Source organism: Amaranthus tricolor, chromosome 16, assembly GCF_026212465.1.
Source record: "Amaranthus tricolor cultivar Red isolate AtriRed21 chromosome 16, ASM2621246v1, whole genome shotgun sequence".
Taxonomy (NCBI): domain Eukaryota; kingdom Viridiplantae; phylum Streptophyta; class Magnoliopsida; order Caryophyllales; family Amaranthaceae; genus Amaranthus; species Amaranthus tricolor.
The window spans coordinates 15262757-15287170 of NC_080062.1; the positions used below are offsets into that span (position 1 = coordinate 15262757).

At 38.6% G+C, this 24414-nt stretch overlaps 1 protein-coding gene and 2 pseudogenes across 1 annotated transcript; 1 reads left to right on the forward strand and 2 right to left on the reverse strand.

Annotated features, from left to right (window-relative positions):
* Positions 1-557: 557 nt before the first annotated feature.
* Positions 558-6823, forward strand: LOC130802564 (uncharacterized). The gene is made up of 8 exons (XM_057666579.1): positions 558-657; positions 796-804; positions 1663-2820; positions 3052-3312; positions 3760-4391; positions 4518-5285; positions 6398-6536; positions 6624-6823. The coding sequence occupies exons 1-8, from the start codon at positions 558-560 to the stop codon at positions 6821-6823; spliced, it is 3267 nt and encodes a 1088-aa protein (XP_057522562.1).
* Positions 6824-10284: 3461 nt separating this feature from the next.
* Positions 10285-15348, reverse strand: LOC130802565 (uncharacterized; annotated as a pseudogene).
* A 2904-nt stretch (positions 15349-18252) lies between these two features.
* On the reverse strand, positions 18253-23316 carry LOC130802567 (uncharacterized; annotated as a pseudogene).
* Positions 23317-24414: the final 1098 nt, after the last annotated feature.

Sequence of the window (24414 nt, forward strand, 5' to 3'; positions counted from 1 at the left end):
CATTCTTCATCGTTCATTCTTCAATGATCATTGATCCTTGTTCTTTCTTCATCGTTCATTCTTCATTGATCATTGATCCTTGTTCCTTCTTCATCGTTCATTCTTCAAAGATGATTGATCCTTGTAAATTCTCATTGTTGATTCATTATTGATCATTGATCCTTGTTCATTCTTCATCGTTCATTGTTCATTGATCATTGTTCCTTGTTCATTCTTCATCGTTCATTCTTCAATAATCATTGATCCTTGTTCATTCTACATCGTTCATTCTACAATGCTCAATGATCCTTCTTCATTCTTCATCATTCATTCATTATTGATCATTGATCCTTGTTCATTCTTCATCGTTCATTCTACAATGCTCATTGATCCTTGTTCATTTGACCAAAGTGGTCAAGGTTCGAATAGTCCAAATATTCCAGTCCAAGAATCCAACGTTAGGGAATTGATTTTGTCTAAATCCTTTTTCGAGATTACGCCTACAAGCTTTGGTATGCATGGTCCGAATATGTCCTCAAATGGTTGCACTTTGCTAAGCGTGACTAACTATTTCATTCATGAGACAGATTAAAGACATTAAATGGATCGGTTACAAGGAATTAATCCCAAACGGTTTTGGAGTTCAAAGAGGCGTGTTTTTAAGGAGATTTAAAGCTGGTTTTTAATCTCATTTAAGAGGTATTATTAGGAGGTTTTGCTGGTTTAATTTCGTGAATAAAGAGGCTTGAATGAAGAGTTAATTCGTGGCAGTTACAAAGGCATTCAAGGACAGCTTTAAATGATGGTTTTGAACAGTTTTGGAAGGTTAATGGCTGGACGTTTTTGGAGTTAATTCTCCTTCATTTAAGCTCATTTGTTTAAGTTAAATTAAGGGTAGTAATGGGCATTAATTTGGACGGTTATGAGCCAATTAATAGGCCCTTTTATTTCAGTCTTGTTTTTAGAATATGTAAAGGCATTATTGAATGTAACTCAAGCTATATAAGGCTTGGAAATGATCAATGAAAATTCATTCAGAAATTTGCCTAAACAAAACCTTCACGTGTGTGAGTTCTAACTTTGCTAGGAGTTTAGCTAAGCTGTCAATCCAAGGTTGAGAGTTTCTCAATTTTGAAGAGTTCGAGTTTTGGTCGAGTGTTCCCAAAGCTTGACCTTAGTAGTCGTTGTCTAGGTTGAGTGTTCCCTAAACACTTCTACACCCAAACAAGTGAGTGAGTGTTCCTCCTTGTTATATCCCCAAGTTAAGGGTGAGTGTTCCCCTAAACTTACTTGTTTCTTTCCAATTATCCTTCTAAAAAAACCTATCACACATTCCCACGTTTTATCCCATTTGTGAACGAAGTTTTTCAACTTAGTTTACACATCATTTGGCTCGTCAGGTAGGGGGAGTTTTTCCATACACTTCCAAAGGGGTCGAATACCTACATATCATGGGAGAGAATCAAGATTTGAAAGTAGCTTTGGAAGCTCTAAATCGTTCCATTGCTAGTCAAGAAAGGTTGGCCGAAACTAATGCCAATCTACAAGGGAATCTTGCTGCCTTAATGGCAAGACTCCTGAACGAGCAAGATAGGAGAGATCAAAACGAGGAACCTCCACCTAGGAGGGAAGATAGGAGTCTCAAAGTAGATGTCCCTGCCTTTGATGGGTCGCTTGATCCAGAAAAGTACTTGGAATGGGAGAAATCCTTGGAAAGGTACTTTGAATACAAAGACATTCAAGAGGAAGTACAAAGATACAAGATAGCCAAAGTCAAGCTGAAAGGCTATGGTGATAGTTGGTTGCAAGGAGAACAAAGGGGGCGTACCCTTAGGGGGAAAGCTTCCATCTCTACTTGGAGGAAATTGAAGAAAAGGATGAGGGATCGCTTTATTCCTCACAATTACAAACAAAGTCAATATGTAAAGTGGAGTACTTTACAACAAAGAGGCGACCCAGTTGAAGATTACATAAAGGAGTTTGATAGACTCGCCATTGTGTGTGAAGTCACAGAAAATGAAGAGCTCAAGTTGGGGCGTTTTATTGCTGGTTTGGATCAAGAATTGCAAGAGAAGCTTGAAGGTTACACCAACTTAACCTTTGTGGAAGCTTGTAAACTTGTGGTGAAATTCGATGCTAAGAGGAAGAAGAAGAAGTCTACTTTCATTCCTCAAGTGGCTCGAAAACCTACCTTTCCTACCAAGGAGGGGTCTAGTCTTGTCAAACCTAATGATCCACCTAGGAAGGACAAGAAGGACTTCAAACTTAGTGACATTGTATGTTACAAGTGTGGAGGAAGAGGGCATTTCAAGAAAGATTGCCCAAATTCAAGGGCCTTAACTATGCAAGAGGTGAAGCTCATTGCCAACCAAACTATAGATTGGGAAGAGTTTGAAGATGAAGAAGGGGAGGCCGTGGGTGAAGATGAAGAGGAGGACCAATGCTTTCCAGAAGAGGAGGCCAAGCAAAGCCTAGTGGTGAGGAGGGCGTTGCAAGCCCAAGTTGAGGAGCCCATAGCACCTCAAAGACAACACATTTTCATCACCAAGTGCAAGATTGAAGGTGAGGTATGTGATTTGATTATTGATAGTGGGAGTGAGGCAAATACGGTTTCTAAAACTCTAGTAACCAAACTTGGTCTTACAACTACAAATCATCCAAATCCTTATAAGTTGAGTTGGTTAGATTCGAATTCCAGCACGGGGGTTAGAAAACAAAGCATGGTTAGTTTTTCCATTGGTTCTTATCATGATTCTCAATTATGTGATGTTGTGTCTATGGATGCTTGTCATATTTTACTTGGTAGACCATGGCAAACTGATCGAAAATCTGTCCATGATGGTTATCATAATACTTACACTATAACTCACCAAGGAAAACAAAAAAAATTACATCCCTTACCACCCCCACGTTTTTCACAAAAAGTTAAACAATCTAAGGAGGTGTCATTGGTCACTCTTAAAGAATTTGAGAGGGAGATTAATGGTGAGAATGAGGTGTATCTGTTGTATTCTAAAGAAATCCATGAAAAATTTGTGAGTCAAAACCCTAAATTGGCTCAATTGATTAAAGACTTTAGAGATGTTTTTCCTGATGAGCTACCTAATGGGTTACCACCTTTAAGAGGTATTGAACATCAAATTGATCTTATTCCTGGTGCTCCTTTGCCTAACAAACCCGCCTATAGATGTAATCCTTTGGAGACTAAGGAGTTGCAAAGACAAATAGAGGAGTTGATGAGTATGGGGTATGTGCGTGAGTCTATGAGTCCTTGTGCTGTTCCTGCTCTTTTGGTTCCTAAAAAGGATGGTACATGGCGTATGTGTATTGATAGTAGGGCTGTTAATAACATTACTATCAAGTACAGGTTTCCTATCCCAAGGCTTGATGACATGCTTGATGAGTTGAGTGGCTCTAATATCTTTTCTAAAGTTGATTTGAGGAGTGGCTATCATCAAATTCGAATGAGGGAAGGAGATGAGTGGAAGACTGCTTTCAAGACCAAGCATGGGTTGTACGAGTGGCTTGTTATGCCATTTGGACTCACCAATGCTCCTAGCACTTTCATGAGATTGATGAATGAAGTGTTGAGACCTTTTCTAGGCAAGTTCGTGGTGGTGTATCTTGATGACATCCTCATCTATAGCAAACGTGAAGATGAACATTTGTTACATTTATTGGAAGTTTTCACTGTATTAAGAAAGCAAAAATTGTATGGAAAACTTGAGAAATGTAATTTTATGCTATATGAGGTCACTTTTCTTGGTTACATTATTTCAGGTGAAGGTGTGAAAATTGATCCAAGCAAGATTGAGGCTATTCAATCATGGCCTAGTCCCAAGACACTCACGGAGGTGCGCTCATTCCATGGGTTAGCTTCCTTTTATAGGAGGTTCATTCGCAATTTCAGCACTCTCATGGCTCCCATAACCGAGTGCACAAAGAAGGGTTCGTTTGAATGGACTCCTCAAGCTCAAAAGGCCTTTGAGGAGGTCAAAGAGAAGATGTGCAACACTCCAATCCTAGCACTTCCAGATTTCTCAAAGCCATTTGAAGTTGAGTGTGATGCAAGTGGGAGGGGAATTGGTGCCGTTTTGATTCAAGAAGGGCGTCCTATTGCCTATTTTAGTGAGAAGTTGAGTCAAGGCAAGCTGAACTATTCCACCTATGACAAGGAGTTCTATGCAATGGTGAGGGCTCTAGATCATTGGTCACATTACTTGAGGCCACAACCATTCATCCTACATTCTGATCATGAGTCTTTAAGATTCATTCATGGCCAAAAGAAGCTGAATTCGAGGCATGCTAAGTGGGTGGAGTTCTTGCAAACATTTAACTTTTCCTCTAAATACAAGAGTGGGAAAGCTAATGTTGTTGCGGATGCCTTATCTAGAAGACATTCTCTACTTGGAGTGGTGGAAGCTAAGATCCTTGGGTTCGATTTGATCAAAGAGTTCTATAAAGAAGATGATAATTTCAAGCCTATTTTGGAGAGGTGCGTGAATGGAGTCTATGGTTTTTTTTCCTTACAAAATGAGTTTCTTTTTAAGGGAAATAGATTATGCATTCCTAAGTGTCCTATTCGAAGTCTATTGATCCATGAGGCTCATGGAGGTGGACTAGCCGGTCACTTTGGAGTTCAAAAGACCATGGAGCTTCTTCATGCTCATTTCTATTGGCCTAACATGCTAGCTACTGTCCATCATGTGGTGGCTCGTTGTTCTACTTGTCAAAGGGCCAAGATGGTGTTTCAAAAGGGTCTCTACAAGCCTTTGCCTATTCCAGAAAGACCTTGGGAAGATGTGAGTATGGACTTTATTGTGGCTTTACCTAGAACTCAGAGAGGTAAGGACTCAATCATGGTGGTGGTAGACCGTTTCTCTAAGATGGCTCACTTCATTCCTTGTCACAAAACTGAAGATGCAATGAAGGTGGCTAAGCTTTATTTTGATGGGATTGTGAGATTCCATGGAGTCCCAAGGACTATTGTTTCTAATAGAGACACAAAATTTCTAAGTCACTTTTGGAAATCCTTGTGGAGCCTAATGGGGACTAAATTGCTATTTTCGACCTCTCATCATCCTCAAACTGATGGACAAACGGAGGTGGTCAATAGGGTGCTAGGTTCTTTGCTTAGGACCTTGGTTAGTAAGAGCACCAAAGATTGGGATGTTAAGCTAGCTCACGCTGAGTTTGCTTATAATAGGACCCCTAGTACTACCACAAAGTATTCTCCTTTCGAGGTGGTCTATGGTTCCAATCCTTATGTTCCTATTGATCTTATTGCTCTTCCTCAAGACAAATTCGTGCATGGAGGTGCCAAGGTGATGCATGTTCAAGGGTGGGATTTGTTGGGTGTAGTGTAAGGATGAAGATAAGACAATTATCTTGATCAAGGGAACACTCAAACACTCAGAAATCCAATGAACACACACACTGACTCACACAAACAACCAAGAAAGAGTTTCTTGTTTTTCTGATGAGGGGGAAACAAACACCGTGAAACGTAAACTATGGGCGAACTAGGATAGAAACAATGCAAGGATGATAAAACCTTGATTGCTGGGTGCCTTTGAGAACTCAAACCACTCCGTGATAAGACTTCCCTCCGGCCAAAAGGCTGCTCCGCAACCCCTTGAAGAAGTTTGTAAACAAACTTCTAAATTCAGAAAAATCCTTTTTCTGAAAATAATACCTCAAGTGTATTAAACTCAAATCAATGTACAAGCGTGTTTATTACAATGAGAGCCCATATATTTATAGGCTTTGGGATCTAGACTAGCCGTTACAATTAACTAACAAATACACGTGGCTAAATACTTAAACAAAAACAAACAGAAAGGCTGCAACACTTAGCCAAATTTCTGATATTTATCAAATCGATGACCAGGCTTCCTTTAGCTTGCTCTACTGTCTTCCTGGTGCACTATTAGTAAGACCCTTGGCCCTTGGTGGCTTGGCCCATGTAGAGAGATACCATTCCAGCCCTCCTTCCGGTCTAAGTGATCCCGGTCTGAACTTAGGTGGTTCACCAAGGTCAGTTGTTCGCTAGGTAGCTCTGTAGCTCTGTTCTTGTAGTCTGTCTGTCCTGTTGGGGCTTGGTTGCTGTTCCTTGTGATGTTCTTGGCTTCCTTGGCCTTGCTAGTTGTTTTTAGGCCCATAACTGATTGTTGAGGCGTATCCATGGGGGTCTCTTGTGTTCCATGTTCATTTGGCGTAGATGAAAAGTCCAAAGCACTGTCTTGTTCCTTCAGGTCCTTGGTGCTGTTCCCAGTCTTTGATACCATATTTGTATCACAAGGAACAAGCTGAATTTATGATCAAAGTCCACAAGGAGGTAAGAAAGAATATTGAAAGGGCAAATGAAATCTACAAGAAGCAAGCCAACAAGCGCGTCAAAAACGTGAGAAGCTTTGAGGTTGGTGACTTGGTGTGGATTTACATGAGGAGAGAAAGGTTTCCTAATCAAAGGAAAAACAAGTTCATGCCCCGAGCCGAAGGCCCATTCGAAGTGGTGGAAAAGATAAATAACAATGCCTACAAGGTTGATTTGGGAGGTAAGTATGGCGTTTCAAGCACGTTCAATGTGGGAGATCTAGCACCATACTATGATGATGAAGAATTGAGGGCAATTCCCATTGAAGAAGGGGAGGATGACCAAAGTGGTCAAGGTTCGAATAGTCCAAATATTCCAGTCCAAGAATCCAACGTTAGGGAATTGATTTTGTCTAAATCCTTTTTCGAGATTACGCCTACAAGCTTTGGTATGCATGGTCCGAATATGTCCTCAAATGGTTGCACTTTGCTAAGCGTGACTAACTATTTCATTCATGAGACAGATTAAAGACATTAAATGGATCGGTTACAAGGAATTAATCCCAAACGGTTTTGGAGTTCAAAGGGGCGTGTTTTTAAGGAGATTTAAAGCTGGTTTTTAATCTCATTTAAGAGGTATTATTAGGAGGTTTTGCTGGTTTAATTTCGTGAATAAAGAGGCTTGAATGAAGAGTTAATTCGTGGCAGTTACAAAGGCATTCAAGGACAGCTTTAAATGATGGTTTTGAACAGTTTTGGAAGGTTAATGGCTGGACGTTTTTGGAGTTAATTCTCCTTCATTTAAGCTCATTTGTTTAAGTTAAATTAAGGGTAGTAATGGGCATTAATTTGGACGGTTATGAGCCAATTAATAGGCCCTTTTATTTCAGTCTTGTTTTTAGAATATGTAAAGGCATTATTGAATGTAACTCAAGCTATATAAGGCTTGGAAATGATCAATGAAAATTCATTCAGAAATTTGCCTAAACAAAACCTTCACGTGTGTGAGTTCTAACTTTGCTAGGAGTTTAGCTAAGTTGTCAATCCAAGGTTGAGAGTTTCTCAATTTTGAAGAGTTCGAGTTTTGGTCGAGTGTTCCCAAAGCTTGACCTTAGTAGTCGTTGTCTAGGTTGAGTGTTCCATAAACACTTCTACACCCAAACAAGTGAGTGAGTGTTCCTCCTTGTTATATCCCCAAGTTAGGGGTGAGTGTTCCCCTAAACTTACTTGTTTCTTTCCAATTATCCTTCTAAAAAAACCTATCACACATTCCCACGTTTTATCCCATTTGTGAACGAAGTTTTTCAACTTAGTTTACACATCATCATTCTTCATCGTTCATTGTTCATTGATAATTGATCCTTGTTCATTCTTTATCGTTCATTCTTCAATGATCATTGAACCTTGTTCATTCTTCGTCGTTGATTCTTCAATGATCATTGAACCTTGTTCATTCTTCATCGTTCATTCTTCAATGATCATTGATCCTTGTTCATTCTTCATCATTCATTCATTATTGATCATTGATCCTTGTTCATTCTTCATCGTTCATTCTACAATGATCATTGCTCCTTATTCATTCTTCATCGTTCATTGTTCATTGATCATTGATCCTTGTTCATTCTTCATCGTTCATTCTTCAATGATCATTGATCCTTGTTCATTCTTCATTGTTCATTGTTCATTGATCAATGATCCTTGTTCATTCTTCATCGTTCATTCTTCAATGATCATTGATCCTTGTTCATTCTTCATCGTTCATTGTTCATTGATAATTGATCCTTGTTCATTCTTAATCGTTCATTCTTCAATGATCATTGAACCTTGTTCATTCTTCGTCGTTCATTCTTCAATGATCATTGATCTTTGTTCATTCTTCATCGTTCATTCTTCAATAATCATTGATCCTTGTTCATTCTACATCGTTCATTCTACAATGCTCAATGATCCTTGTTCATTCTTCATCGTTCATTCATTATTGATCATTGATCCTTGTTCATTCTTCATCGTTCATTCTACAATGCTCATTGATCCTTGTTCATTCTTCATCGTTCATTGTTCATTGATAATTGATCCTTGTTCATTCTTTATCGTTCATTCTTCAATGATCATTGAACCTTGTTCATTTTTCGTCGTTCATTCTTCAATGATCATTGATCCTTGTTCATTCTTCATCGTTCATTCTTCAATAATCATTGATGCTTGTTCTTTTTACATCGTTCATTCTACAATGCTCAATGATCTTTGTTCATTCTTCATCGTTCATTCATTATTCATCATTGATCCTTGTTCATTCTTCATCGTTCATTCTACAATGCTCATTGATCCTTGTTCATTCTTCATCGTTCATTGTTCATTGATAATTGATCCTTGTTCATTCTTTATCGTTCATTCTTCAATGATCATTGAACCTTGTTCATTCTTCGTCGTTGATTCTTCAATGATCATTGAACCTTGTTCATTCTTCATCGTTCATTCTTCATTGATCATTGATCCTTGTTCCTTCTTCATCGTTCATTCTTCAAAGATGATTGATCCTTGTAAATTCTCATTGTTGATTCATTATTGATCATTGATCCTTGTTCATTCTTTATCGTTCATTCTTCAATGATCATTGAACCTTGTTCATTCTTCGCCGTTCATTCTTCAATGATCATTGATCCTTGTTCATTCTTCATCGTTCATTCTTCAATAATCATTGATCCTTGTTCATTCTACATCGTTCATTCTACAATGCTTAATGTTCCTTGTTCATTCTTCATTGTTCATTGTTCATTGATCAATTATCCTTGTTCATTCTTCATCGTTCATTCTTCAATGATCATTGATCCTTGTTCATTCTTCATCGTTCATTGTTCATTGATAATTGATCCTTGTTCATTCTTAATCGTTCATTCTTCAATGATCATTGAACCTTGTTCATTCTTCGTCGTTCATTCTTCAATGATCATTGATCCTTGTTCATTCTTCATCGTTCATTCTTCAATAATCATTGATCCTTGTTCATTCTACATCGTTCATTCTACAATGCTCAATGATCCTTGTTCATTCTTCATCATTCATTCATTATTGATCATTGATCCTTGTTCATTCTTCATCGTTCATTCTACAATGCTCATTGATCCTTGTTCATTCTTCATCGTTCATTGTTCATTGATAATTGATCCTTGTTCATTCTTTATCGTTCATTCTTCATGATGTGTAAACTAAGTTGAAAAACTTCGTTCACAAATGGGATAAAACGTGGGAATGTGTGATAGGTTTTTTTAGAAGGATAATTGGAAAGAAACAAGTAAGTTTAGGGGAACACTCACCCTTAACTTGGGGATATAACAAGGAGGAACACTCACTAACTTGTTTGGGTGTAGAAGTGTTTAGGGAACACTCAACCTAGACAACGACTACTAAGGTCAAGCTTTGGGAACACTCGACCAAAACTCGAACTCTTCAAAATTGAGAAACTCTCAACCTTGGATTGACAACTTAGCTAAACTCCTAGCAAAGTTAGAACTCACACACGTGAAGGTTTTGTTTAGGCAAATTTCTGAATGAATTTTCATTGATCATTTCCAAGCCTTATATAGCTTGAGTTACATTCAATAATGCCTTTACATATTCTAAAAACAAGACTGAAATAAAAGGGCCTATTAATTGGCTCATAACCGTCCAAATTAATGCCCATTACTACCCTTAATTTAACTTAAACAAATGAGCTTAAATGAAGGAGAATTAACTCCAAAAACGTCCAGCCATTAACCTTCCAAAACTGTTCAAAACCATCATTTAAAGCTGTCCTTGAATGCCTTTGTAACTGCCACGAATTAACTCTTCATTCAAGCCTCTTTATTCACGAAATTAAACCAGCAAAACCTCCTAATAATACCTCTTAAATGAGATTAAAAACCAGCTTTAAATCTCCTTAAAAACACGCCCCTTTGAACTCCAAAACCGTTTGGAATTAATTCCTTGTAACCGATCCATTTAATGTCTTTAATCTGTCTCATGAATGAAATAGTTAGTCACGCTTAGCAAAGTGCAACCATTTGAGGACATATTCGGACCATGCATACCAAAGCTTGTAGGCGTAATCTCGAAAAAGGATTTAGACAAAATCAATTCCCTAACGTTGGATTCTTGGACTGGAATATTTGGACTATTCGAACCTTGACCACTTTGGTCATCCTCCCCTTCTTCAATGGGAATTGCCCTAAATTCTTCATCATCATAGTATGGTGCTAGATCTCCCACATTGAACGTGCTTGAAACGCCATACTTACCTCCCAAATCAACCTTGTAGGCATTGTTATTTATCTTTTCCACCACTTCGAATGGGCCTTCGGCTCGGGGCATGAACTTGTTTTTCCTTTGATTAGGAAACCTTTCTCTCCTCATGTAAATCCACACCAAGTCACCAACCTCAAAGCTTCTCACGTTTTTGACGCGCTTGTTGGCTTGCTTCTTGTAGATTTCATTTGCCCTTTCAATATTCTTTCTTACCTCCTTGTGGACTTTGATCATAAATTCAGCTTGCTCCTTGGCACCTCCATGCACGAATTTGTCTTGAGGAAGAGCAATAAGATCAATAGGAACATAAGGATTGGAACCATAGACCACCTCGAAAGGAGAATACTTTGTGGTAGTACTAGGGGTCCTATTATAAGCAAACTCAGCGTGAGCTAGCTTAAAATCCCAATTTTTGGTGCTCTTACTAACCAAGGTCCTAAGCAAAGAACCTAGCACCCTATTGACCACCTCCGTTTGTCCATCAGTTTGAGGATGATGAGAGGTCGAAAATAGCAATTTAGTCCCCATTAGGCGCCACAAGGATTTCCAAAAGTGACTTAGAAATTTTGTGTCCCCATCAGAAACAATAGTCCTTGGGACTCCATGGAATCTCACAATCCCATCAAAATAAAGCTTAGCCACCTTCATTGCATCTTCAGTTTTGTGACAAGGAATGAAGTGAGCCATCTTAGAGAAACGGTCTACCACCACCATGATTGAGTCCTTACCTCTCTGAGTTCTAGGTAAAGCCACAATAAAGTCCATACTCACATCTTCCCAAGGTCTTTCTGGAATAGGCAAAGGCTTGTAGAGACCCTTTTGAAACACCATCTTGGCCCTTTGACAAGTAGAACAACGAGCCACCACATGATGGACAGTAGCTAGCATGTTAGGCCAATAGAAATGAGCTTGAAGAAGCTCCATGGTCTTTTGAACTCCAAAGTGACCGGCTAGTCCACCTCCATGAGCCTCATGGATCAATAGACTTCGAATAGGACACTTAGGAATGCATAATCTATTTCCCTTAAAAAGAAACTCATTTTGTAAGGAAAAAAATCATAGACTCCATTCACGCACCTCTCCAAAATAGGCTTGAAATTATCATCTTCTTTATAGAACTCTTTGATCAAATCGAACCCAAGGATCTTAGCTTCCACCACTCCAAGTGGAGAATGTCTTCTAGATAAGGCATCCGCAACAACATTAGCTTTCCCACTCTTGTATTTAGAGGAAAAGTTAAATGTTTGCAAGAACTCCACCCACTTAGCATGCCTCGAATTCAGCTTCTTTTGGCCATGAATGAATCTTAAAGACTCATGATCAGAATGTAGGATGAATGGTTGTGGCCTCAAGTAATGTGACCAATGATCTAGAGCCCTCACCATTGCATAGAACTCCTTGTCATAGGTGGAATAGTTCAGCTTGCCTTGACTCAACTTCTCACTAAAATAGGCAATAGGACGCCCTTCTTGAATCAAAACGGCACCAATTCCCCTCCCACTTGCATCACACTCAACTTCAAATGGCTTTGAGAAATCTGGAAGTGCTAGGATTGGAGTGTTGCACATCTTCTCTTTGACCTCCTCAAAGGCCTTTTGAGCATGAGGAGTCCATTCAAACGAACCCTTCTTTGTGCACTCGGTTATGGGAGCCATGAGAGTGCTGAAATTGCGAATGAACCTCCTATAAAAGGAAGCTAACCCATGGAATGAGCGCACCTCCGTGAGTGTCTTGGGACTAGGCCATGATTGAATAGCCTCAATCTAGCTTGGATCAACTTTCACACCTTCACCTGAAATAATGTAACCAAGAAAAGTGACCTCATATAGCATAAAATTACATTTCTCAAGTTTTCCATACAATTTTTGCTTTCTTAATACAGTGAAAACTTCCAATAAATGTAACAAATGCTCATCTTCACGTTTGCTATAGATGAGGATGTCATCAAGATACACCACCACGAACTTGCCTAGAAAAGGTCTCAACACTTCATTCATCAATCTCATGAATGTGCTAGGAGCATTGGTGAGTCCAAATGGCATAACAAGCCACTCGTACAACCCATGCTTGGTCTTGAAAGCAGTCTTCCACTCATCTCCTTCCCTCATTCGAATTTGATGATAGCCACTCCTCAAATCAACTTTAGAAAAGATATTAAAGCCACTCAACTCATCAAGCATGTCATCAAGCCTTGGGATAGGAAACCTGTACTTGATAGTAATGTTATTAACAGCCCTACTATCAATACACATACGCCATGTACCATCCTTTTTAGGAACCAAAAGAGCAGGAACAGCACAAGGACTCATAGACTCACGCACATACCCCATACTCATCAACTCCTCTATTTGTCTTTGCAACTCCTTAGTCTCCAAAGGATTACATCTATAGGCGGGTTTGTTAGGCAAAGGAGCACCAGGAATAAGATCAATTTGATGTTCAATACCTCTTAAAGGTGGTAACCCATTAGGTAACTCATCAGGAAAAACATCTCTAAAGTCTTTAATCAATTGAGCCAATTTAGGGTTTTGACTCACAAATTTTTCATGGATTTCTTTAGAATACAACAGATACACCTCATTCTCACCATCAATCTCCCTCTCAAATTCTTTAAGAGTGAGCAATGACACCTCCTTAGATTGTTTAACTTTTTGTGAAAAACGTGGGGGTGGTAAGGGATGTAATTTTTTTTGTTTTCCTTGGTGAGTTATAGTGTAAGTATTATGATAACCATCATGGACAGATTTTCGATCAGTTTGCCATGGTCTAGCAAGTAAAATATGACAAGCATCCATAGACACAACATCACATAATTGAGAATCATGATAAGAACCAATGGAAAAACTAACCATGCGTTGTTTTCTAACCCCCGTGCTGGAATTCGAATCTAACCAACTCAACTTATAAGGATTTGGATGATTTGTAGTTGTAAGACCAAGTTTGGTTACTAGAGTTTTAGAAACCGTATTTGCCTCACTCCCACTATCAATAATCAAATCACATACCTCGCCTTCAACCTTGCACTTGGTGATGAAAATGTGTTGTCTTTGAGGTGCTATGGGCTCCTCAACTTGGGCTTGCAACGCCCTCCTCACCACTAGGCTTTGCTTGGCCTCCTCTTCTGGAAAGCATTGGTCCTCCTCTTCATCTTCACCCACGGCCTCCCCTTCTTCATCTTCAAACTCTTCCCAATCTATAGTTTGGTTGGCAATGAGCTTCACCTCTTGCATAGTTAAGGCCCTTGAATTTGGGCAATCTTTCTTGAAATGCCCTCTTCCTCCACACTTGTAACATACAATGTCACTAAGTTTGAAGTCCTTCTTGTCCTTCCTAGGTGGATCATTAGGTTTGACAAGACTAGACCCCTCCTTGGTAGGAAAGGTAGGTTTTCGAGCCACTTGAGGAATGAAAGTAGACTTCTTCTTCTTCCTCTTAGCATCGAATTTCACCACAAGTTTACAAGCTTCCACAAAGGTTAAGTTGGTGTAACCTTCAAGCTTCTCTTGCAATTCTTGATCCAAACCAGCAATAAAACGCCCCAACTTGAGCTCTTCATTTTCTGTGACTTCACACACAATGGCGAGTCTATCAAACTCCTTTATGTAATCTTCAACTGGGTCGCCTCTTTGTTGTAAAGTACTCCACTTTACATATTGACTTTGTTTGTAATTGTGAGGAATAAAGCGATCCCTCATCCTTTTCTTCAATTTCCTCCAAGTAGAGATGGAAGCTTTCCCCCTAAGGGTACGCCCCCTTTGTTCTCCTTGCAACCAACTATCACCATAGCCTTTCAGCTTGACTTTGGCTATCTTGTATCTTTGTACTTCCTCTTGAATGTCTTTGTATTCAAAGTACCTTTCCAAGGATTTCTCCCATTCCAAGTACTTTTCTGGATCAAGCGACCCATCAAAGGCAGGGACATCTACTTTGAGACTCCTATCTTCCCTCCTAGGTGGAGGTTCCTCGTTTTGATCTCTCCTATCTTGCTCGTTCAGGAGTCTTGCCATTAAGGCAGCAAGATTCCCTTGTAGATTGGCATTAGTTTCGGCCAAACTTTCTTGACTAGCAATGGAACGATTTAGAGCTTCCAAAGCTACTTTCAAATCTTGATTCTCTCCCATGATATGTAGGTATTCGACCCCTTTGGAAGTGTATGGAAAAACTCCCCCTACCTGACGCGCCAAATGATGTGTAAACTAAGTTGAAAAACTTCGTTCACAAATGGGATAAAACGTGGGAATGTGTGATAGGTTTTTTTAGAAGGATAATTGGAAAGAAACAAGTAAGTTTAGGGGAACACTCACCCTTAACTTGGGGATATAACAAGGAGGAACACTCACTCACTTGTTTGGGTGTAGAAGTGTTTAGGGAACACTCAACCTAGACAACGACTACTAAGGTCAAGCTTTGGGAACACTCGACCAAAACTCGAACTCTTCAAAATTGAGAAACTCTCAACCTTGGATTGACAACTTAGCTAAACTCCTAGCAAAGTTAGAACTCACACACGTGAAGGTTTTGTTTAGGCAAATTTCTGAATGAATTTTCATTGATCATTTCCAAGCCTTATATAGCTTGAGTTACATTCAATAATGCCTTTACATATTCTAAAAACAAGACTGAAATAAAAGGGCCTATTAATTGGCTCATAACCGTCCAAATTAATGCCCATTACTACCCTTAATTTAACTTAAACAAATGAGCTTAAATGAAGGAGAATTAACTCCAAAAACGTCCAGCCATTAACCTTCCAAAACTGTTCAAAACCATCATTTAAAGCTGTCCTTGAATGCCTTTGTAACTGCCACGAATTAACTCTTCATTCAAGCCTCTTTATTCACGAAATTAAACCAGCAAAACCTCCTAATAATACCTCTTAAATGAGATTAAAAACCAGCTTTAAATCTCCTTAAAAACACGCCCCTTTGAACTCCAAAACCGTTTGGAATTAATTCCTTGTAACTGATCCATTTAATGTCTTTAATCTGTCTCATGAATGAAATAGTTAGTCACGCTTAGCAAAGTGCAACCATTTGAGGACATATTCGGACCATGCATACCAAAGCTTGTAGGCGTAATCTCGAAAAAGGATTTAGACAAAATCAATTCCCTAACGTTGGATTCTTGGACTGGAATATTTGGACTATTCGAACCTTGACCACTTTGGTCACTTCAATGATCATTGAACCTTGTTCATTCTTCGTCGTTGATTCTTCAATGATCATTGAACCTTGCTCATTCTTCATCGTTCTTTCTTCAATGATCATTGATCCTTGTTCATTCTTCATCATTCATTCATTATTGATCATTGATCCTTGTTCATTCTTCATCGTTCATTCTACAATGATCATTGCTCCTTGTTCATTCTTCATCGTTCATTGTTCATTGATCATTGATCCTTGTTCATTCTTCATCGTTCATTCTTAATTGATCATTGATCCTTGTTCATTCTTCATCGTTCATTGTTCATTGATAATTGATCCTTGTTCATTCTTAATCGTTCATTCTTCAATGATCATTGGACCTTGTTCATTCTTCGTCGTTCATTCTTCAATGATCATTGATCTTTGTTCATTCTTCATCGTTCATTCTTCAATAATCATTGATCCTTGTTCATTCTACATCGTTCATTCTACAATGCTCAATGATCCTTGTTCATTCTTCATCGTTCATTCATTATTGATCATTGATCCTTGTTCATTCTTCATCGTTCATTCTACAATGCTCATTGATCCTTGTTCATTCTTCATCGTTCATTGTTCATTGATAATTGATCCTTGTTCATTCTTTATCGTTCATTCTTCAATGATCATTGAACCTTGTTCATTTTTCGTCGTTCATTCTTCAATGATCATTGATCCTTGTTCATTCTTCATCGTTCATTCTTCAATAATCATTGATGCTTGTTCTTTTTACATCGTTCATTCTACAATGCTCAATGATCCTTGTTCATTCTTCATCGTTCATTCATTATTGATCATTGATCCTTGTTCATTCTTCATCGTTCATTCTACAATGCTCATTGATCCTTGTTCATTCTTCATCGTTCATTGTTCATTGATAATTGATCCTTGTTCATTCTTTATCGTTCATTCTTCAATGATCATTGAACCTTGTTCATTTTTCGTCGTTCATTCTTCAATGATCATTGATCCTTGTTCATTCTTCATCGTTCATTCTTCAATAATCATTGATGCTTGTTCTTTTTACATCGTTCATTCTACAATGCTCAATGATCTTTGTTCATTCTTCATCGTTCATTCATTATTCATCATTGATCCTTGTTCATTCTTCATCGTTCATTCTACAATGCTCATTGATCCTTGTTCATTCTTCATCGTTCATTGTTCATTGATAATTGATCCTTGTTCATTCTTTATCGTTCATTCTTCAATGATCATTGAACCTTGTTCATTCTTCGTCGTTGATTCTTCAATGATCATTGAACCTTGTTCATTCTTCATCGTTCATTCTTCATTGATCATTGATCCTTGTTCCTTCTTCATCGTTCATTCTTCAAAGATGATTGATCCTTGTAAATTCTCATTGTTGATTCATTATTGATCATTGATCCTTGTTCATTCTTTATCGTTCATTCTTCAATGATCATTGAACCTTGTTCATTCTTCGCCGTTCATTCTTCAATGATCATTGATCCTTGTTCATTCTTCATCGTTCATTCTTCAATAATCATTGATCCTTGTTCATTCTACATCGTTCATTCTACAATGCTTAATGTTCCTTGTTCATTCTTCATTGTTCATTGTTCATTGATCAATTATCCTTGTTCATTCTTCATCGTTCATTCTTCAATGATCATTGATCCTTGTTCATTCTTCATCGTTCATTGTTCATTGATAATTGATCCTTGTTCATTCTTAATCGTTCATTCTTCAATGATCATTGAACCTTGTTCATTCTTCGTCGTTCATTCTTCAATGATCATTGATCCTTGTTCATTCTTCATCGTTCATTCTTCAATAATCATTGATCCTTGTTCATTCTACATCGTTCATTCTACAATGCTCAATGATCCTTGTTCATTCTTCATCATTCATTCATTATTGATCATTGATCCTTGTTCATTCTTCATCGTTCATTCTACAATGCTCATTGATCCTTGTTCATTCTTCATCGTTCATTGTTCATTGATAATTGATCCTTGTTCATTCTTTATCGTTCATTCTTCATGATGTGTAAACTAAGTTGAAAAACTTCGTTCACAAATGGGATAAAACGTGGGAATGTGTGATAGGTTTTTTTAGAAGGATAATTGGAAAGAAACAAGTAAGTTTAGGGGAACACTCACCCTTAACTTGGGGATATAACAAGGAGGAACACTCACTAACTTGTTTGGGTGTAGAAGTGTTTAGGGAACACTCAACCTAGACAACGACTACTAAGGTCAAGCTTTGGGAACACTCGACCAAAACTCGAACTCTTCAAAATTGAGAAACTCTCAACCTTGGATTGACAACTTAGCTAAACTCCTAGCAAAGTTAGAACTCACACACGTGAAGGTTTTGTTTAGGCAAATTTCTGAATGAATTTTCATTGATCATTTCCAAGCCTTATATAGCTTGAGTTACATTCAATAATGCCTTTACATATTCTAAAAACAAGACTGAAATAAAAGGGCCTATTAATTGGCTCATAACCGTCCATTTAATGTCTTTAATCTGTCTCATGAATGAAATAGTTAGTCACGCTTAGCAAAGTGCAACCATTTGAGGACATATTCGGACCATGCATACCAAAGCTTGTAGGCGTAATCTCGAAAAAGGATTTAGACAAAATCAATTCCCTAACGTTGGATTCTTGGACTGGAATATTTGGACTATTCGAACCTTGACCACTTTGGTCATCCTCCCCTTCTTCAATGGGAATTGCCCTCAATTCTTCATCATCATAGTATGGTGCTAGATCTCCCACATTGAACGTGCTTGAAACGCCATACTTACCTCCCAAATCAACCTTGTAGGCATTGTTATTTATCTTTTCCACCACTTCGAATGGGCCTTCGGCTCGGGGCATGAACTTGTTTTTCCTTTGATTAGGAAACCTTTCTCTCCTCATGTAAATCCACACCAAGTCACCAACCTCAAAGCTTCTCACGTTTTTGATGCGCTTGTTGGCTTGCTTCTTGTAGATTTCATTTGCCCTTTCAATATTCTTTCTTACCTCCTTGTGGACTTTGATCATAAATTCAGCTTGCTCCTTGGCACCTCCATGCACGAATTTGTCTTGAGGAAGAGCAATAAGATCAATAGGAACATAAGGATTGGAACCATAGACCACCTCGAAAGGAGAATACTTTGTGGTAGTACTAGGGGTCCTATTATAAGCAAACTCAGCGTGAGCTAGCTTAAAATCCCAATTTTTGGTGCTCTTACTAACCAAGGTCCTAAGCAAAGAACCTAGCACCCTATTGACCACCTCCGTTTGTCCATCAGTTTGAGGATGATGAGAGGTCGAAAATAGCAATTTAGTCCCCATTAGGCGCCACAAGGATTTCCAAAAGTGACTTAGAAATTTTGTGTCCCTATCAGAAACAATAGTCCTTGGGACTCCATGGAATCTCACAATCCCATCAAAATAAAGCTTAGCCACCTTCATTGCATCTTCAGTTTTGTGACAAGGAATGAAGTGAGCCATCTTAGAGAAACGGTCTACCACCACCATGATTGAGTCCTTACCTCTCTGAGTTCTAGGTAAAGCCACAATAAAGTCCATACTCACATCTTCCCAAGGTCTTTCTGGAATAGGCAAAGGCTTGTAGAGACCCTTTTGAAACACCATCTTGGCCCTTTGACAAGTAGAACAACGAGCCACCACATGATGGACAGTAGCTAGCATGTTAGGCCAATAGAAATGAGCTTGAAGAAGCTCCATGGTCTTTTGAACTCCAAAGTGACCGGCTAGTCCACCTCCATGAGCCTCATGGATCAATAGACTTCGAATAGGACACTTAGGAATGCATAATCTATTTCCCTTAAAAAGAAACTCATTTTGTAAGGAAAAAAATCATAGACTCCATTCACGCACCTCTCCAAAATAGGCTTGAAATTATCATCTTCTTTATAGAACTCTTTGATCAAATCGAACCCAAGGATCTTAGCTTCCACCACTCCAAGTGGAGAATGTCTTCTAGATAAGGCATCCGCAACAACATTAGCTTTCCCACTCTTGTATTTAGAGGAAAAGTTAAATGTTTGCAAGAACTCCACCCACTTAGCATGCCTCGAATTCAGCTTCTTTTGGCCATGAATGAATCTTAAAGACTCATGATCAGAATGTAGGATGAATGGTTGTGGCCTCAAGTAATGTGACCAATGATCTAGAGCCCTCACCATTGCATAGAACTCCTTGTCATAGGTGGAATAGTTCAGCTTGCCTTGACTCAACTTCTCACTAAAATAGGCAATAGGACGCCCTTCTTGAATCAAAACGGCACCAATTCCCCTCCCACTTGCATCACACTCAACTTCAAATGGCTTTGAGAAATCTGGAAGTGCTAGGATTGGAGTGTTGCACATCTTCTCTTTGACCTCCTCAAAGGCCTTTTGAGCATGAGGAGTCCATTCAAACGAACCCTTCTTTGTGCACTCGGTTATGGGAGCCATGAGAGTGCTGAAATTGCGAATGAACCTCCTATAAAAGGAAGCTAACCCATGGAATGAGCGCACCTCCGTGAGTGTCTTGGGACTAGGCCATGATTGAATAGCCTCAATCTAGCTTGGATCAACTTTCACACCTTCACCTGAAATAATGTAACCAAGAAAAGTGACCTCATATAGCATAAAATTACATTTCTCAAGTTTTCCATACAATTTTTGCTTTCTTAATACAGTGAAAACTTCCAATAAATGTAACAAATGCTCATCTTCACGTTTGCTATAGATGAGGATGTCATCAAGATACACCACCACGAACTTGCCTAGAAAAGGTCTCAACACTTCATTCATCAATCTCATGAATGTGCTAGGAGCATTGGTGAGTCCAAATGGCATAACAAGCCACTCGTACAACCCATGCTTGGTCTTGAAAGCAGTCTTCCACTCATCTCCTTCCCTCATTCGAATTTGATGATAGCCACTCCTCAAATCAACTTTAGAAAAGATATTAGAGCCACTCAACTCATCAAGCATGTCATCAAGCCTTGGGATAGGAAACCTGTACTTGATAGTAATGTTATTAACAGCCCTACTATCAATACACATACGCCATGTACCATCCTTTTTAGGAACCAAAAGAGCAGGAACAGCACAAGGACTCATAGACTCACGCACATACCCCATATTCATCAACTCCTCTATTTGTCTTTGCAACTCCTTAGTCTCCAAAGGATTACATCTATAGGCGGGTTTGTTAGGCAAAGGAGCACCAGGAATAAGATCAATTTGATGTTCAATACCTCTTAAAGGTGGTAACCCATTAGGTAACTCATCAGGAAAAACATCTCTAAAGTCTTTAATCAATTGAGCAAATTTAGGGTTTTGACTCACAAATTTTTCATGGATTTCTTTAGAATACAACAGATACACCTCATTCTCACCATCAATCTCCCTCTCAAATTCTTTAAGAGTGAGCAATGACACCTCCTTAGATTGTTTAACTTTTTGTGAAAAACGTGGGGGTGGTAAGGGATGTAATTTTTTTTGTTTTCCTTGGTGAGTTATAGTGTAAGTATTATGATAACCATCATGGACAGATTTTCGATCAGTTTGCCATGGTCTAGCAAGTAAAATATGACAAGCATCCATAGACACAACATCACATAATTGAGAATCATGATAAGAACCAATGGAAAAACTAACCATGCGTTGTTTTCTAACCCCCGTGCTGGAATTCGAATCTAACCAACTCAACTTATAAGGATTTGGATGATTTGTAGTTGTAAGACCAAGTTTGGTTACTAGAGTTTTAGAAACCGTATTTGCCTCACTCCCACTATCAATAATCAAATCACATACCTCGCCTTCAACCTTGCACTTGGTGATGAAAATGTGTTGTCTTTGAGGTGCTATGGGCTCCTCAACTTGGGCTTGCAACGCCCTCCTCACCACTAGGCTTTGCTTGGCCTCCTCTTCTGGAAAGCATTGGTCCTCCTCTTCATCTTCACCCACGGCCTCCCCTTCTTCATCTTCAAACTCTTCCCAATCTATAGTTTGGTTGGCAATGAGCTTCACCTCTTGCATAGTTAAGGCCCTTGAATTTGGGCAATCTTTCTTGAAATGCCCTCTTCCTCCACACTTGTAACATACAATGTCACTAAGTTTGAAGTCCTTCTTGTCCTTCCTAGGTGGATCATTAGGTTTGACAAGACTAGACCCCTCCTTGGTAGGAAAGGTAGGTTTTCGAGCCACTTGAGGAATGAAAGTAGACTTCTTCTTCTTCCTCTTAGCATCGAATTTCACCACAAGTTTACAAGCTTCCACAAAGGTTAAGTTGGTGTAACCTTCAAGCTTCTCTTGCAATTCTTGATCCAAACCAGCAATAAAACGCCCCAACTTGAGCTCTTCATTTTCTGTGACTTCACACACAATGGCGAGTCTATCAAACTCCTTTATGTAATCTTCAACTGGGTCGCCTCTTTGTTGTAAAGTACTCCACTTTACATATTGACTTTGTTTGTAATTGTGAGGAATAAAGCGATCCCTCATCCTTTTCTTCAATTTCCTCCAAGTAGAGATGGAAGCTTTCCCCCTAAGGGTACGCCCCCTTTGTTCTCCTTGCAACCAACTATCACCATAGCCTTTCAGCTTGACTTTGGCTATCTTGTATCTTTGTACTTCCTCTTGAATGTCTTTGTATTCAAAGTACCTTTCCAAGGATTTCTCCCATTCCAAGTACTTTTCTGGATCAAGCGACCCATCAAAGGCAGGGACATCTACTTTGAGACTCCTATCTTCCCTCCTAGGTGGAGGTTCCTCGTTTTGATCTCTCCTATCTTGCTCGTTCAGGAGTCTTGCCATTAAGGCAGCAAGATTCCCTTGTAGATTGGCATTAGTTTCGGCCAACCTTTCTTGACTAGCAATGGAACGATTTAGAGCTTCCAAAGCTACTTTCAAATCTTGATTCTCTCCCATGATATGTAGGTATTCGACCCCTTTGGAAGTGTATGGAAAAACTCCCCCTACCTGACGCGCCAAATGATGTGTAAACTAAGTTGAAAAACTTCGTTCACAAATGGGATAAAACGTGGGAATGTGTGATAGGTTTTTTTAGAAGGATAATTGGAAAGAAACAAGTAAGTTTAGGGGAACACTCACCCTTAACTTGGGGATATAACAAGGAGGAACACTCACTCACTTGTTTGGGTGTAGAAGTGTTTAGGGAACACTCAACCTAGACAACGACTACTAAGGTCAAGCTTTGGGAACACTCGACCAAAACTCGAACTCTTCAAAATTGAGAAACTCTCAACCTTGGATTGACAACTTAGCTAAACTCCTAGCAAAGTTAGAACTCACACACGTGAAGGTTTTGTTTAGGCAAATTTCTGAATGAATTTTCATTGATCATTTCCAAGCCTTATATAGCTTGAGTTACATTCAATAATGCCTTTACATATTCTAAAAACAAGACTGAAATAAAAGGGCCTATTAATTGGCTCATAACCGTCCAAATTAATGCCCATTACTACCCTTAATTTAACTTAAACAAATGAGCTTAAATGAAGGAGAATTAACTCCAAAAACGTCCAGCCATTAACCTTCCAAAACTGTTCAAAACCATCATTTAAAGCTGTCCTTGAATGCCTTTGTAACTGCCACGAATTAACTCTTCATTCAAGCCTCTTTATTCACGAAATTAAACCAGCAAAACCTCCTAATAATACCTCTTAAATGAGATTAAAAACCAGCTTTAAATCTCCTTAAAAACACGCCCCTTTGAACTCCAAAACCGTTTGGAATTAATTCCTTGTAACTGATCCATTTAATGTCTTTAATCTGTCTCATGAATGAAATAGTAGTCACGCTTAGCAAAGTGCAACCATTTGAGGACATATTCGGACCATGCATACCAAAGCTTGTAGGCGTAATCTCGAAAAAGGATTTAGACAAAATCAATTCCCTAACGTTGGATTCTTGGACTGGAATATTTGGACTATTCGAACCTTGACCACTTTGGTCACTTCAATGATCATTGAACCTTGTTCATTCTTCGTCGTTGATTCTTCAATGATCATTGAACCTTGCTCATTCTTCATCGTTCATTCTTCAATGATCATTGATCCTTGTTCATTCTTCATCATTCATTCATTATTGATCATTGATCCTTGTTCATTCTTCATCGTTCATTCTACAATGATCATTGCTCCTTGTTCATTCTTCATCGTTCATTGTTCATTGATCATTGATCCTTGTTCATTCTTCATCGTTCATTCTTAATTGATCATTGATCCTTGTTCATTCTTCATCGTTCATTGTTCATTGATAATTGATCCTTGTTCATTCTTAATCGTTCATTCTTCAATGATCATTGGACCTTGTTCATTCTTCGTCGTTCATTCTTCAATGATCATTGATCTTTGTTCATTCTTCATCGTTCATTCTTCAATAATCATTGATCCTTGTTCATTCTACATCGTTCATTCTACAATGCTCAATGATCCTTGTTCATTCTTCATCGTTCATTCATTATTGATCATTGATCCTTGTTCATTCTTCATCGTTCATTCTACAATGCTCATTGATCCTTGTTCATTCTTCATCGTTCATTGTTCATTGATAATTGATCCTTGTTCATTCTTTATCGTTCATTCTTCAATGATCATTGAACCTTGTTCATTCTTCGTCGTTCATTCTTCAATGATCATTGATCCTTGTTCAT

What these genes read in the sequence shown, in the direction of transcription:
- LOC130802564 (XM_057666579.1), top strand. Translation starts at nt 558, where the DNA reads ATGAGACAGATTAAAGACATTAAATGGATCGGTTACAAGGAATTAATC. An exon ending in ATGGCGTATGTGTATTGATA is followed by an intron (nt 3,313 to 3,759) that starts GTAGGGCTGTTA and finishes ACATTATTTCAG; the next exon opens with GTGAAGGTGTGAAAATTGAT. An exon ending in GAAGACATTCTCTACTTGGA is followed by an intron (nt 4,392 to 4,517) that starts GTGGTGGAAGCT and finishes TTACAAAATGAG; the next exon opens with TTTCTTTTTAAGGGAAATAG.